The 16,900-nt window shown below is 40.8% G+C and overlaps 1 protein-coding gene across 1 annotated transcript; it reads left to right on the top strand.

Annotated features, from left to right (window-relative positions):
* The first annotated feature begins 4,990 nt into the window (after positions 1-4,990).
* On the top strand, positions 4,991-16,531 carry LOC123241019 (tissue alpha-L-fucosidase-like). The gene is made up of 8 exons (XM_044668728.1): positions 4,991-5,352; positions 6,744-6,878; positions 8,885-9,022; positions 10,917-11,022; positions 12,527-12,727; positions 13,545-13,735; positions 14,906-15,005; positions 16,385-16,531. Exons 1-8 carry the CDS (start codon positions 4,991-4,993, stop codon positions 16,529-16,531), a joined length of 1,380 nt encoding a protein of 459 aa, XP_044524663.1.
* The last annotated feature ends 369 nt before the right edge of the window (positions 16,532-16,900 follow it).

Genomic DNA, 16,900 nt, shown 5'->3' with positions numbered 1-16,900 from the left:
TGCCACTACAAAAAGAGCACCTAGTAATATTTTTGTACAAACAGGTCCGTCCCCATTTTTAAAAAAATCTCTTTGGGATACAGATGTAGTACTGATACTATGGGATCAAAATACATGCATTCTTTTATAGCCCTTTGGGCAAAATTCCAAAGTCCTCCAGAATGACTAGATCAGTTTACAACTCCACTAGCAATGTGGTACTGTCCCAATTTTGCCACATTCCCTCCAACATTTATCATTTTCCTTTACCATCATATTGGCAAATCTGATGGGTGTGAGATGGTACTTCAGAGTTGTTTTAATATGTATTTCTCTAATCAAGAGGGATTTAGAACATTTTTTATATAATTATTGATAGCTTTGATTTCTTCATCTGAAATTTGCCTATTCATATCATTTGACCATTTATCAACTGGGGACATTCCAATATCTTTTAAGGAGAAAACCTCACATGGATCTGGAAGGGTTGGACACAACTGAAAAACTGAACAGCAAAACATAACCAAACTGAACTGTCTTGATAAGATCTTTGCTTCCCTACCCCATCACCACTACTCCTATAGGGCCAAGTGCTTTTGACTCACCCAAGTGTAGCACTTTCTTTTCCCTTCAAGGACAGAGAGCTAGATCCCTAGGGGAGCCCCCTTTGGAGCTTGAGAAAAGCTCAACAAAGAAACTGAATGTTGAAGATTAAAGATAAAAAGACTAGAATGTAGGCCCCAAACTGCATTTTAACATATAACTTTTTACTTGTTCAAGATATCTGTGAATGTCTCCTTAAATTACCTTAGGATAGAGAAGCATTTAAGGACAAGAGGAGGAGACTCTTCTAACTAGGATATTCTTCTTTATGAGCTAAAAAATGCTCAGATTTAGAATAACATTACATTTAATAAACCTGATTCTTTTAGATTTGTGCCTTTTTCTTTAACAATTGTGATACAACCTTCTAACCAGAGCCATTAAAGGTAGAAACCCTCAAGACTTTCTCTTCTCTTTGTTTCTTTCAAGGACTCCAATAGAATGTAAGCTCCTCTATTTTTTTGTCCCTTTGTATCACTAGCTCTTGGCACAGTGCGTGGCACATAGAGAGCACTTAATAAAGGCTGATTGATTGAGCTGAGATGACTTTTTAATTATTAAGAAGACAACGGGATTCAAGCCCCCTTGTTTCTACACTCCAGATCATACCAGCTTTCCCATTGAAATATGTTTGAATCCTCAGATAGAAGGGAATATGAACTGGAGTTGTCTCATGAATATTGAACTCTGTCATTCTGATTTTCTTTTGAAACTGTGAACATAGGAATTGATTATACTTTCATTAAACCAAAGAAGGCACTCTTTAATCCATTATTTTACTACCCTTATTTTCCATTTTAGAAACAATACCTTTCATTGGTTTCAAGGCAGAAGAGCAATAAGGGTTAGGCAAAGGGGTAAGAGACTTGCCTAGGGCTAGAAAGTATCTGAGTCCACACTTGAACCCAGGACTTCCTTTCTCGAGGCCTGGCTTTCTTATCCACTGAGCCACCCAAGTGCCTTTCTCCTTATAATTCTTAACAACAACAAAAAAAATCATAAACTGAGCAGAGAATAGTGTCTGGAAGACAAGGTTGGCCAGATGATACTAAATTTTTCTTATTCTGTTTCTTAATATAAGAGACTTCACCAGGAGACTCAAGAGAAACAGTTTCCTAGTAGTGTGTTCTATATCTAATTTGCCCTTTATACTTAAACTCCTCTCAAAAGGTGGTGCCTCCACTTTCTCTTCTCCCAGTCTTTTCTTAGTCCCTTACAATCCAGCTTCAGACTTTATTATTCCACCAAAACTACTCTCTCCAAAGTTGCCAATGATCTCCTAGTTGCCAAATCTAATGGACTTTTCTCAATCCTCATTTCCCTTGATCTCTCTGAAGCCTTGGACCCCATTGATCACTTTCTCCTCCTTGATACTCTCTTCTTTCTAGGTTTTTGGGACAGGGAACTTTCTCCTGCTTTCCTATCTATCTGACTAATCTTTCTGCATCTCCATTGCAGGATCCTCCACCAGATCAGGCCCATAAGTATCCCTCAGGGTTCTATCCTGAGCCCTCTTCTCTTCTCCCTCTCTATTACTACTTTACTAGGTGATTTCATCAGCTCCCAGGGATTTAATTAGCATTCTATACTTCTCAAATCTGGGTATCCTAAGGCTTACAACCTAGAAGTCATCCTTGATTACCCACAGTTCCTCACATTCCCAAGTCCCATCTGCTTCTAAGCCCTTTTAATTTCATCTAGGCAGCATTTCTCTAATAATCCCCTTTCTCTCCTCTAGCACTGGCCCCACTTCAAGACCAGGATTATTGCAATAACCTGTTGGTGAGTGAGCCTGCCTCAAGTCTCTGCCCTCTCCTCCATTCAACCATCAAGTGAGTTTTCAAAAGCACAAGTCCATCCATTTCACTTCTGTACTTATTAATTCCAGTGGCTCCCTATTGCCTCCAAGATCCAACTGCAAAATGTTCTGCTAAACATTCAAAGCCCTTCAGAACCTAGCCCCCTGCTGCCCTTCTAATTTTATTACATCTCATGAGTTAAAATGGTTTTTGCATTTTTAAATGGTTTGAAAAAACTAGACAAACAATATTTCATGACACATAATAATAAGTGAAATTCAAATTTTAGTATCCGTAATTTTTGGGGGGGAACACAATCACACTCATTTTCATACTATCTATAATAACTTTTGAACAACAGTCACACTGTTAAGTAGTTGTGATGGCCTTCTCATCAATTTGCATTGCTACCAATCTCAATAATGCTATCAAATTCTGACTGCATTTCAAGTGTCACAGGTATCTTATTTAAACTTTTTTTTTACTAGTGCATTCTCATTGTGTCTAAACAAGAAAAGAAGAAAAAAGTAGATTTCAAATGTTGTCCCATTAAGGCACAATGGAATGTGGATAATTTTGTTGTCAAATTAGATATCAAAATATTTTTTTTAGGTATTTAAATAATTTGGAATATTTTTCCATGGTCACATGGTTCATGTTCTTTCCCTCCCTTCTTTCTTCTCCCACTCCCTCCAATAGCCAATGAGCAATTCCACTGGATTTTACATGTATCATTGATCCAGACCTATCTCCATATTATTAACATTTGCACTAGAGTGATCCTTTATATTCCCAATCATATCCCCATTGGACCATGTGATCAAGCAGTTATTTTTCTTCAGTGTTTCTACTCCCACAGTTTTTTCTCTGGATGTGGACAGCATTCTTTCTCAGAATTGTCCTGGAACATTGCATAGCTGCTAGTAGAGGTCTATTATATTCTATTGTGTCATAGTATATCAGTCTCTTTGTATAATTTTCTCCTGGTTCTGCTTTCACTCTGCAACAGTTCCTGGAGGGCTTTCCAGTTCTCATGGAATTCCTCCGGTTCATTATTCCTTTTAGCACAATTGTATTCCATCACCAACAAACACCACAATTTGTTCAGCCATTCCCCAAACGAAGGGCATCCCTTCATTTTCCAATTTTTTGCCACCACAAAGAGTGCAGCTATAAATATTTCTGTACAAGTCTTTTTCCTTATTATCTCTTTGGGGTATAAACCCAGAAGTGGTATGCTGGATCAAAGGACAGGCAGTCTTTTAAAGCCCTTTGGGCATAGTTCCAAATTGCCTTCCAGAATGATTAGATCAATTCACAACTCCAACAGCAATGCATTAATGTCTCAATGTTGCCATATCCTATATGGCAAAATATTATGTTTATTATGTAATGACACTATGGCTGCACTAAAAGAATACAATACAAATCTACATTCCTAGACTAAAACTTCATCACACTATTCCCAAATCATAGGAAAGCAGTAGTCAGAAAAATTAGACAATTTTAAAGGGAATATCTCATCATAACAGAATTTCTCGACAAAAGATTAGAAAATGAAAATGAGGCTACAATCAAGTAAGTTTCTAGCACCTCATTTGTTAGCCAAACAACAAAACCTATTTACCAATGGTGAGTTCATTAAATTGTGTTTGATTGCAGCAGCCAAACAAATAAGTCCAGAGAAAATTAACTCTTTTAAAACTATCAACTCTTCAGCTCAGTCAAAATTATATTCTCCTGGATTGATATCAGTACCCATCTGTGTGAAAAGATGAAATGTGTAAAACCTCAGAACAGACCAGAATTAACAGAGGAACAATTGAAATTTGATAACAAACATTCACTTAGAACCCCAATTAAGCAAAATAATCCTCCCACAAAAAGGATTGTCCTTAGTAAACCTATATTACCAAAAAATGTACCTAATCATTATTATACTTTTAATTTTGTCAGCAAAAATAATTTGTTGACATTTATTTTTAAGAGGGGTTAAGTGATTTGCCCAATGGGGGCAGCTGGGTGGCTAGGAGCATTGAGAGCAGGCCTAGAGAGGGGAGGTCCTGGGTTCAAATCTACCCTCAGACAATTCTTAGCTGGGTGATCCTGAGCAAATCACTTAATAACCCCCACCCCTTCTAGCCCCTACTTCTGCCAAGGAACCAATACACAGCATAGACTCTAAGACAAAAAGTAAGGGTTTAAAAAACTGCTTTGCCCAGAGTCACAGGAGATAAGGATAATCTCTCCCTTTTACTCAATGCTTCAAGATTTCCAAAGTCCTTCCCTAACTTCATCCCCAAAAGGGTAGGGACTGCCCAGCCTGCTTTTAGATAAGAAGAAACCAATTCAGGGATTACGGGTTGCCAGAGGGGGTCACTCCCCTAATAGGAGCCTGATATGGAATTCCTCGTTCTTAGCATTCCCCTCAATTTTGTCCTTGTCCCCAGAGCCTGGCTCCAGTCTCCCCTACGGGGCTCAAGCTGGTTTAAAGCAAAAAGTTTCGCCAACTGGGGGGCCGCGAGGCAGAGCCTGAGAGCAGGGGCGGTGCCGCCCAGTGAATAAGAGGCTGGCTTGGCCTCACTTGCAGTTGGACAGCCAAAGCAGCCATGGCGGTAGCTGTCCAGCTCGTGCCCCTGCTCCTGCTGGTGGCTTCGGCCCTGGCGCGCTACACTCCAAGCTACACGCCACGCTACACCCCGGATTGGGACAGCCTGGACGCCCGGCCGCTGCCCGCCTGGTTTGACGAGGCCAAATTCGGCATCTTCGTGCACTGGGGAGTCTACTCCGTGCCTGCCTGGGGAGAATGGTTCTGGTATTACTGGAAGGGTTTTAAAGACCCAGATGCTGAAGCTTTTATGCGCAACAACTACCCTCCCGGCTTCTCCTACGCGGACTTCGGCCCCCAGTTCCAGGCTAAGTTCTTCGACCCCAAAAAATGGGCGGAAATCTTCGAGGCGGCGGGGGCCAGGTGAGACCAGCTGAGTCCCACCTCGCCCCACTTTGCAGATGAGGAAACTGAAACCCAGAGATAGGGGTGTGGAAGAGGCGGGACTTGACTCAGGGTCGCCAAATTCCAACTCTGGTCTAGCCAGAGCTGCTCCACTAAATTGTACTCCCTCCCACCCGTAGAATTAGTGGGAAGGGAAAGGCGAATTTGGGGAGGGAGTTCCTGAGCAGGATTCAAACCCAATCTCCACCCTGGACTTCTTTTGTAACCTCAGGCCCCAGAAGCATTTAAGAGGGAAAACATTTGCTTTGAATTAGAATGCAAACACCTTGGTCTTAGAGATTATTTCAGAACTGATTGTATTTGTATGCACAGAGCCCAGACCACCCTAATAGGTTGGACCTTGGGCAATTGGTATATCCTCTTTTTTTTTTTTTTTTTTTTTTTTAATAAACCCTTATCAGTTCTAAAACAGAAGAGGCTCAGGGGGCTGGGATTTGGGGTTGTGACTTGCCCTGGTCAATGCCAAGAATTGAGTGCCCCTCTGGGGCCATACTTTCTTCAATTAAAAGAATGAGTTTGAGTTCCACTTAGGTGTGTCACCTTGGCCAATTCCTTTAACTTCTCCCCTGGATTTCACTTTCCTTATCCATTAAATGAAGGGGTTGGACTAGATGGCATCAGACTTCCCTTTGAGTTCTCCATATACCTCTTTGGTATATAGGTTTTGGAATATTGCCTCCCTAATACAATTGAAAGCTCCTTCCTGTAGGGACTGGAGCACACTTAAATGTTTTGTTGCCCTGAATCAACAAGTATACCTTCTTCAACTCTTGTACTGAGGAGCTGGGTCCTGTGCCTCAGCCCAAGGGATGCAGTTATAGGGGAGCTAATGTGGAATTCAGGTAGCTCCTCCTGAACTTGAGTAAATTCCCTTTACTCAATTGACTGCTTTTGTTACCTGGAAGTCTAAAACACTTTGGATAGGATATTCTTTGGCTTTCCTTGGTCTTTTGTCCAGTATGTAAATCTGAAATGAGATTTTAGGAGCATTAATGACAGTTGTGTTATTCTCACATAGGTTTAGAAAAGGGATTGTTCAGCTTTTTAATGTGTCCTGGACCCCTTTGGCTAATTGGGTGAAGCCTGTGGCCCACATCTCAGAATCAGGTTTTTTAAGTCCTTGAGGCCAGAGAAGAGGCAGCTGTTTCACTGGTGACCTTTGCCTTTGTTCCTATTTCATTTACTTCTTTTATTAAGCACCCATCTTGTGCCAGGCCCTGGGGATACAAGGGCAAAAATGGAACAGATCTCCATTTTCATTTCACTGAGACTGTATGGGAAAAGATGAGTAAAAGCAAGACAATGTGAACAGGAAGAAAGCATTCACAGCATGGCTTTGATTTCCACAGGTATGTGGTCCTGACCTCCAAGCATCATGAAGGCTATACAAACTGGCCCAGTCCTACCTCTTGGAACTGGAATTCTATGGATGTAGGGCCCCACAGGGATCTGGTGGGAGAATTGGGACCTTTCCTTCGAGAAAAGTAAGTGCGTTTGGTGTAGGTCAGAGCTCTTGACTCCCTTTCCTTTGTTGTTTGTCAGGCATTCACTTGCAGATCTCCTCTTCCCCCTCAGCTTGGTGAAGTAACTGCAGAGTAGTTCCCTTATCACTGAGCTTTGTTCTGTCCTGGCCCTGCTAGGCTGAGGGATAGTAATTGGCCCAAAGCATGGCATGACCAGGCTACAAGTGGCTATTGGCTGGTGAATAGAAACTGCTCAGAACAGATCACAGTGTCTGTGTCAGCCTAGGAAACATCCATTGATCTGGGAGCTTCCCTGGTCCTGGGGAGGTGTTTGGAAGCTTAGGTATGGCAGCTAAAGCTGCTAATGCAACCTTGGGTAGAATGAACTGCCTTCCTCAGGGTGAGACTACTCTCCTTTACAGGTCTTCTAGCAGAGCATAGGTGATCATTTGTCGACTGTATAAGAGTAGAAGGGATTTTTTTCATGGTTGGGAAGATCAGATGATGCTGAATATTCCTTCTGAATCTCCAGTTCTGTGATTCTGATTGGATGATTGCCTGTTATATGTCCCTCCCTTGTTTTTGAACCAAAACAGCCACCTAGGACACTTTTTCACCCTACCTGTACCCCTACCTTTCTTCTGATCTAAAAAAAAAAATTAATATTTGAGTTTAAGAGGGGGAGCAGGTGAATTCAAGTGTTAGAGTTTCTTTGTGAGCTTGAGTAACTGCTCCACACAGCATTTTGTCGTTGTCGTTCAGTTCTGACTCTTTGTGACCTCATTTGGGGTTTTCTTGGCAAAGATACTGGAGAAGCTGCCATTTCCTTCTCCAGCTCATTTTCCAGATGAGGAAATTGAGGCAAAAAGGATTGCGTGACTTGCCCAACATCATGGAGCTAGGAAATATCCATTGCTGAATTTGAACTCAGGTCTTCCTGACTTCAGATCTGGTGCTCTACCCACTACACCACCTAGATGACCAACCATAACAATTTTCCTTTTAACTTTGTATCTAGAATAGAGACTGCATTGTATGTATCTTACTGGAAATCATTTATTAAAGAAGGAATAGAAGAATTTTCTAAAAGCCTAGAAAGTACAAAGAAAAATTAATAGTAAAATTAATATAACATATAATATAAAAATGTTAAGAAGTAATAATAAAAAATTAAAGAAATTAATTAGGAAGAAAGGAAATATTGGTATGAGAGTTCGGTACAATCCTTAGGAAAAAGGCACAGAAAGAGGCCTTTTGTTGGAAAAAACATGTCCAAATTTGTAATCTCAGTTGACTCTCCATCTCCATAGAGTAGGGTGCTTATGCCTATGAGGGAAGTATTACTTCTTTTTCATTTTTTTTTAACCTTTATCTTCTGTCTTAGAATCAGTACCATATATTGATTGGCTCCAAGGCAAAAGATGAGTAATGAGTAGGCAATGCAAGTTAAATTACTTGCTAGGCAGTGTCTAAGGCTAACTTTGAACCTCCCCCTCTCTAGGCCTGGCTCTCAATCCACTGAGCTACCTAGGAGCAACTGCCCTCTAACCCAAATATGACTTCTAATTGTATTCTCTAATGGCATCCCTGCAGTGATGCAGATCTCAGCACATCCTCTGCAGCTGACCTTTGCCCAAGGCTTCCCACCCAATTTACTAGGATCCTTTAATGAGAGAGAAAAGAGTACTTAGCTTGTCTATTGGTTATTCTTGGGATTTGCCACATGCTCACCCCATCAGGTATTTTAACTCCTCTATTTCTTCAGTGAGATCCTTTAAGCCACTTCTCCTTGGAAATTCAAGGAAATCCTGCAACAAAATCCTCTAATAAATATTACTTGAATTTAATCCCTCCTGTGAAATTAAAAAAAAAAAACTATGCAAGTTGGTTTGGGATTCTGATTACCCACTTGGTAGCTTCACTCTACCTAATGCATATGCCCAGGTCCTCTGGGTGTTCGGTTTTCTTCAGTAGCCTTTGAAAACACTCTTTGGGAGCTAATTCTGATGCCTGCCTTATGTTTTTAGGAATATCCATTATGGACTGTACCACTCACTTCTGGAGTGGTTTCATCCCTTCTATTTGCTTGACAAGCAAAACAACTTCACAACCCAGAACTTTGTGGCTGCAAAAGTCCTACCAGAATTGGTCGATCTTGTGAACAGGTGAGAAGCTCTCTGCCTTTCTGTTTTTGTCCTGTAAAACTGTAAAATTGCCCCATCTCATAGAATTTTGTAACTTTAAAGGGCCAGAGAAATAGGAGGTGCAGGAAGTTGGTTTTTGTTGCTTGAAAAAATATCCTCTGTGGATGTAGTCATTCCTCTAAGCTCTGATTGCAGCCTCACTAAGGGGTAAGGTCAAGGTCTTCCTGTAGCTCCAAAGAACCAATCATTTCTATGGAGTGAGGGGCTAGAGTAAGCCAGCTCATGCTGCCCTGAGGATGGGTTCAGGGAGTAGCATTGGATACTTACAAAGCTTTTGTATTTTTTTCAGGGGCTTTTGGGGTGTGGGGAGGCCAGGATAAAACTTCATTGGTGTAAGGATGCTCAGTGAGAAGTTACTTCTCTCAGGTGGATCAGCATCTTCTTAGAGTATTCAAGGGCACTCAGAGATTTAGCAGTTTGCCAGGAACTCAGCCCCAGAATGGACCATAGGCAAAACTTGAACCCTATAGAGATCCTAGTCTATAACCAGAGACTTATGTGAGTGGCCTAGGGTGGTCATTGGACGCAAAGAATGAAACAGATTGGAAGCACGGCTTGTTAGCTCATAGTACTCCAAAAAATACTGAAGTAGTCACTTCATTATAAAGGAAATTAAAGATCCCCTTCCCCCAAAAACCCAAGAAAGTTTCCCACAGTTACAGAGAGTAAGATTTTTACTATAGTCAAAACTAAAGCCTTAGAAGCCTCCAGGCGTGGATAAAAAACCTATGCTAAACTATCAACTACATGTGTTATCTTTAAGTGGAGCCTAGGACATCTCTGTTAGGCCTGAAAGCCCTGGCATTTCTCAGCCTTGATGGTATTAAACAAATTTTTTGAGCCTCATTATTTTACTTTAATTCTGGGCAAAATGCCCTGCCAAGGGTTCGACCTTAGCCGTACCAGCCATCTGTGTTATTAGTCAAAGGGGAACAGAGTTAGCCCCGCTTCTGCTGGAGTGCTGAGAGCCCAAAGCTTTTTCAATAAGACTATAATGCATTTTGAAGGAATTATGAAAGGAATCAAAAGAGGAATCTCAGATTTTTATCTTAGATATCCCACTCTGATTTCTCGACCCGATAGGAAGAAAGCCAATACTTGGCTCTGCCGGTCTGTATTGATCTTTTGAGGGGGTCCAGATAAAAATATCTACTTGAGATTCTAATTTCTCCTAATAGCTCCCAACATATCCCCCTTCTCTTCAAAATAACATGATTTGGGGGGCACCTGGGTAGCTCAGTGCATTGAGAGCCAGGCCTAGAGACAGGAGGTCCTAGGTTCAAATCTGGTCTCAGATACTTCCCAGCTGTGTGACCCTGGGCAAGTCACCTGACCCCAATTGCCTACCCTTACCATTCTTCTGCCTTGGAGCCAATACACAGTATTGACTCCAAGACAGAAGGTAAGGGTTTAAAAAAAATAACATGATTTATTAGACAGGAAAACTTTGAATAATGAAAGAAGTTAAAATTGGTTATAATCATCAGTTATAGTTGGATCTGATATGAATTACAGACCAAATTGCTTGTTTATGACTCTCTACAGAACCCCAGACATTCTTACTCCTAGGTACTCTCTGACCACTGCTCTATGCTGCCCTTCTACAAAGTACTTTAAAGCCATGATTTTTGACTCCTGTGGGGCAAGGAAAAGAGTCTAATCCCAGTTACTTACAGATGAGGGCAGTGAGGCTCAAACTGGGAAATTCCTTGCCTGAGGGAGGTTACATGGTTCTTCCTAAATGCTGGAGCTGGGCATAAAGCCTGGGTTTCCTGGCCTCTGATCCACTACTAGTTCTTCTCAGACTCCACTGCTGTTCTAGAATGTAAAGACTCCTCCATCTTGTGTCTTTCAGATACAAACCTGACCTGATCTGGTCTGATGGAGAATGGGAAGCCCCAGACACTTACTGGAATTCCACTGAGTTCCTCGCCTGGCTGTACAATGACAGCCCTGTTAAGGTATGTGACTGGCCAATGACTGGCTGTGACAGTAGAAGGCTGGGGGAGTCAGAGCCTGAAACCAAGTGGATCCTTCCTTCCCCTCCCTGATTTGTCAGGAGAGATTCTGGATGGGGAAATGAGGAAGGTTTTACAAGAATGCAGAATTCAGCTTGTTACTCTAGGGATAATTCCTTAGACTTTGAAGAGTAAGAAATTCAAGTTCCTGCATATTCACTCACATTGTCCTTGGCAGATGTTGAAAATAATTGTTCCCCAGCATGTGGTCTTAGGTGACATCCATGGCAGCCCTTTAGGGCTGGGGCAAAGTCATTCAGAATGTGCCTAGGATTAGTAACATACATTGCATTTCACTTCAGCCAGAAATGCTTTATACAATGCCCACTATGTGCATACTGTATCAATAAGACAATCTGTCTGCCCTCTTAGAACTTATAGTCTACCAGAAGGAATCAATAACATATATACGACTATAATACAAGATGGTATATATGCCCCAGGCATAAGATGGCTCCCACCAGTTGAAGGAGAAAGCTAGGAAGCATAGCTAAGCCTCTGGGTGACAAGATCCAAAAGGATCCTGATAAGGCTAGAGCCCTGGATTAAATCTAATAAGATGAAATTAATAGAGATGAATATCAAATCTTCACTTGGGTACCAAATGTCTACCTCACCAGTATAAGATAAGAGGAAGGATGAATGGATAGCAATTGTTCTGAAGAGGATCTGGGGATTTCAGTGGACTTATAGGCTTCACTTGAGTCAGCAGTGTGCTATGGCAGCCAAAAAAACATTTTTTTTATTTTTTATTTTTTAGAAAAATTTTCCATGGTTACATGATTCTTGTCCTTACTCTCCCCTCTACCCACACTAACCACCTCATCCCCTGTAGAGGATGTGCATTTCCACTGAAAACTATATTTTTTTAAAAGCTAATGAGATCTTGGATTTCATTAAGAGATGCTGAGATTCCAGGAATTGGGAGGTTTTAGTTCCACTACATGGTCCTCTTCAGACTTTACCTGAAGGATCATGTTCATTTCTGGGCACTACAGGTTAAGGTGGTCATTATAAGGGCAGCTGGGTGACATAGTGGATAGAACTCCAAGCCTGGAGTCAAGATGAAATGGGTTTGAATCTGGCCTCAGACACTTCTAGCTATGTCACCCTAGACAAGTCACTTAACCCCATTTTCTTAGCTCTTTCACTTCTTTCTTAGAGTTCTTACTAAAACAGGAAATAAGATGGGGTATTTTTTTAAAGTCATTAATAACCTAGAGGGTAAGAATAAGAGGAATTTAGCAAAGATGGTGAAGGGTTGAGCACCCATCCTTTGTAGGAGGACCAATGGGAGTAATGGGGTTTGTTAAGCTTTACTTAGGAAATAAATTCTTGAATTGCAAAGTCATCCAAGAAAACCTGATGGATTTGCTTTTGTAGCTGTAGACAAAGGAATCCTTGTGACTTTATCCCTGGTGACTCAGTTCTGCCTTTCTTCTTTTAGGATCAAATTGTGGTCAATGACAGATGGGGAAAAGAAGATCCATGTAATCATGGGGGTTACCTTACTTGCCATGACAAGTACAAGCCAAAAGTTCTTCCAAAACGCAAATGGGAGATGTGCACCACCCTTGATAAACGGTCCTGGGGATATCGGCGAACCATGGAGAGTAAGGATGTTCTGACTAAAGTAGAAATCATTTGGGTAAGAGCTGCTTTGACTTTGGTCTTCTGAAACAAGGTGGAGAGGAGGAGATAGTGGCAAGACCTTGGGAGTTAGGAGTCTGAGGTTTTCTTAGCCTCATGATCACTTCCTGAGGACACTTTCTGTTCTGACATTCTTCATTCTGAGGGTCTTCCTAACTCTGAAATTCTGGGTTGTCAAGACTCTTCCTGCTCTGCCATTCTGAATTCAACATTCTTCTTCCCATCTCTGCTACTATCTTCATGAATCCTTTCCTGATTCCTCCTGTGCTCTCCCTTCCAAAGGACCTCTCTCTATATTTATATTCTTGTGTTGTCAGTTCCTATCACAGTTGGTAGTTGGCACCTAGTCGGAATTTTTGTTTTTAATTTTCTGTGGATTTGCTTAAGGTCCCTCCCAGCTCGAAAATCCTGTGTTCTAAGGATTCTTCTAGACCTGAGTTCTAAAGAATCTCTTGGCTATATTATCCTGGTTTCTAAAAGCTCTAAGACAGTGATGGGCAAACTTTTTAAAGAGGGGGCCAAAGGAAAGGAAATGCTCATCTGTGAGTATGTTTCTAAGGCAATTCTTTCGAAGTTTCATTGTATTGTATCCTACTCATTATATTCGTCAGATTAGGAATAATGTCCCACTGGGTGTTTAGAACATTTCAGAGGCCTGCATCTGGCCCGCAGGTCATAGTTTGCTCATCACTGCTCTAAGAAACAGAATAAACTCAAAGTTGTTATTGGGATTTTTAAAACATTTATGAATTTTTGAGTAATGTATCTCACATTGCTGTTGATAGGGTTGACATTTCATTATTTCTTCTTTACAGGAACTAATTGAAGTTGTGGCCTATGGAGGCAACTATCTCATTAACGTTGGACCCACAGCAGATGGAATCATTCCCCCCATCTTTGAGGATAGGCTTCGTTCTGTGGGAAGCTGGCTAGAGATCAATGGAGAAGGGATCTATGGTTCCAAACCATGGAGGGTTCAAACTGACACTTCTGACAGGAATATATGGTAAGTTGCCTCCCCCTACATTTGGGGGTGACTAGGTCTTTTGTTCCATCCCAGCTTAGTATCTCTCTTGTATCCAGACCTAGTTACTATACCCCATATCCAGCAGAGCACCCCTGAATTCCTCTTCCTACTGAGCCAGTTCAGAAGCTTCCAGATTTTCCCCAGGTGGACCCCTGCTATCCATTGACTCAGAAAGGATTCAGCAAATCCAGGCTTTTGGTCTGATTCTGAGATTCTCAGCCTTTTATATGCCATGGACACCTTTAACCAGTCCAGTAAAGCCTATAGACCCTTTCTAAGAAAAATGGTTTTAAATGCACAAAATAAAATACCAAGGATTACAAAGGAAACCAACTAGATTTGAATGATCATGAATTTTTTTTTCCTGTCCAAATTCACACACTGCTCTCTCTATGGGAGTACATGGACTCCAGGTTCAGAGCCAAGATTCTAATGTAAATCATTGGATCTCAGAGCCATAGGTGCTCAAAAATAAAGATTTTGCACCCAAAGCCAGGAGAATAGATGAGATGCACTGCGACCTTCTGCCCTTGGTCCAGGACTGTTTGCTTTTAGCTGCTGTTTTCCCATGAATTGACAGGTCAAAGACCATGTAGGATGAGGTGAGACTAGAGTGAGAAAGATGTCAATGATCTTTTTTCTCCTCAAATGGTTAAGCTCTTTGGTTAAATACTGTTTCTATTATTCACTGTAGAACAAGGGACAGAGCACTGACTCTGGAGTCAGAAGACAGCCTGGTTTGAGATCCCACCTGAAATGTATGACCCACAGGCTAGTGCCTTCCACTCCCTGGGCCTCCCTTTTCTCATCTCTAAAATACATCTGAGGTCCCTTTCTAGCACTTTTTTCTGGGATCACATGAAATGCTGACTAGGAAGTAGCAGCAAATATTTGCTGTGTGTCTACATTGTATTCATCTAGTGAAATGTCAGGTAAATTGTGTAAGGCAGAAGTCCTCTGTTTGGAAGAGGAATCAGAAAGAGAATGCTACCAACTCCTAAATTCAAAGGGATTTTCTAGGTTCCAGGTAAATAATAGAAAGTAAATCCAAATCATAGACTTGTCCATGGGGATGGTCTCTGATAGGACAAGTACTTCCCAGATATTTCATTCTATTTTGGATAAGTCTGTGGTGGCTCTCTTCTGCAGGTACACGGCAAAGGGATCTACTGTGTATGCCTTCTTCAAATCATGGCCGGTGGATAATGGTCTATTTCTGATCTCTCCTATACCAACAAATGACACAGTGGTAAGGGATCTTTCATTCCATACTGGGTTATGGAAAGTGTTCTTCTTTGTTCTTGGAAGCATTCGTCAAATCCTCTAGAGCAGAAACATTAAAGTCTTGGGGCTACTTATAATAAGAGAAAATATGATACCACCTTTGCTAAATCAATATCAGCCCAGAGGGATGTGCTTCTATCTGAGTCTGATACCATTGTTCCAGTGCCCCTTCCCTGAATTTTTCTCCTTTTTCCCATTATGATTCATGGTTTCCTAGGATAGAAGGATCGTTTCCACCATGCCCGTACTCAATACTTACCAGGAATCATTTTGTCTTTTCTGGAGCTTTATTGTTCACAAAATTGTTCCTTGAAATTTTTCTTTCCAAAGATGAGAAAATGCCTCATCTCACTTCTTTACCGAGCTCAAATTGTTTAAATGTACTGATTGATGGATTTGGATGATGTTGTTCCCACTCTGGGAGGGAAAACAGGGAGAAACATAGGCAATATAAAAACAGAGCATAATAATCTATTTTTTTACAAGGGTACATATGTATTTTTATAATTTTGAAGATATTCTATTTTCCCAATTGTATGTAATTTTAAAAATATATTTTTAAAAAGCAAGAGTTCATGCCTTTACATTCTATCAGGAGAGGCAACTATGTACCAAATAAGTACACGTGAAATATAGACAATATCAGTACTGACTCAAAAAATATTGGCTTCCTGCTTATCCAGTGAGGGGTGTTATGAATTCAGGGTAATATGAACTGTGAAAAGGGATTACTACCTAACTATATTTTAGAGATCAAGAAGAGTCCTCCTTGCTTGGCTGAGATCACATGCCTAGAAAATATTGGAACCAAAACCAAGTCTCAGACTACAAGTCTCTTGACCTTTCTCTAAGAGTTTATTATTATGAAGGATTGGGATAATGGATAAAGAACAGACTTAAGAGAACAGACTTAATTTGAATCCTACTTTGAATAGAACTTTCTGTATGATGCTGGAAAAGTCTTCTTCAGCCTCAGTTCCCTTATCTGGAAAATGGAAAAATGGGGATAATAGGACCTTCTTAAGGATTGCTCTGAGGATTAAATTAGATAACATATATAATATGCCGCATGACTTCTAGCTAATACCTCTTTATGTGTGGATAATTACAATTCTTGGAATAGCCATTAACTTAACTATGTAGCTTTGGTCAGATGACCTCCCCTCTCTGAATCTCAATCTTCTTGCCAGTCTGATGAGGAGAATGAACCAGAACATGTCTTAACGTCCTTCCCACTCTGTTTAAAAGTCTTAGAACTGGTTATATAGAACGGTCATGTCAAATCTTGCCTTCATTTTTATTGTTCCTTTCTTTTATTCCTTTCTTCCTTTTCTTTCTTTCTAGGTGTCATTGTTGGGAATTCCAAGATACATGAATTGGTTCGTAACCGTAGGAATTGAAGGCATCCAAGTTTCCATGCCTCTATTCTGTAAAAAATTTGATCTCAGACATATGAAAATCTGGACTCTCAGACTAGACAACGTGATATGAGACATTATGTCCCACTGGCAAGAGGCACCACACCAATGTCTCCGATTCTTTACCATTTTGACTTTTCCTTCTAAAATTCGAACATTGCAATAAATTGACTCCATTATTTAGCTCAAGGAGGAAGTTTCTGACTCATCTTAATCAAAGGACAATGTCCTCCATTTGACCTTAGTGAATACCTCCAACGTCTCCCTCCATGAAAGGAAGGCTCTTCAACAGGCAGATCTTAGTGTATAGGTGGCCTTACCCATGTAGTTAGTCTCAGAAATTATTTAGAATAATTATATCTTTTTCCTCTGTCTCCCCAATGCCCCCCACAGTCACAAATGTATTGGCTCATTCCTGTAAGGGTCAGGTACTAGGAGAAAG

Source organism: Gracilinanus agilis, chromosome 3 (assembly GCF_016433145.1).
Source record: "Gracilinanus agilis isolate LMUSP501 chromosome 3, AgileGrace, whole genome shotgun sequence".
NCBI classification, from domain to species: Eukaryota; Metazoa; Chordata; class Mammalia; order Didelphimorphia; family Didelphidae; genus Gracilinanus; species Gracilinanus agilis.
This window is presented reverse-complemented; position numbering and strand designations above follow the sequence as displayed.

Excerpts from the sequence above, each read along its gene's own strand:
- LOC123241019 (XM_044668728.1), top strand. The coding sequence starts at position 4,991 with ATGGCGGTAGCTGTCCAGCTCGTGCCCCTGCTCCTGCTGGTGGCTTCG. Across the intron at positions 5,353-6,743 it reads TTCGAGGCGGCGGGGGCCAG|GTATGTGGTCCTGACCTCCA; the intron begins GTGAGACCAGCT and ends TGATTTCCACAG. Across the intron at positions 11,023-12,526 it reads ACAATGACAGCCCTGTTAAG|GATCAAATTGTGGTCAATGA; the intron begins GTATGTGACTGG and ends TTCTTCTTTTAG.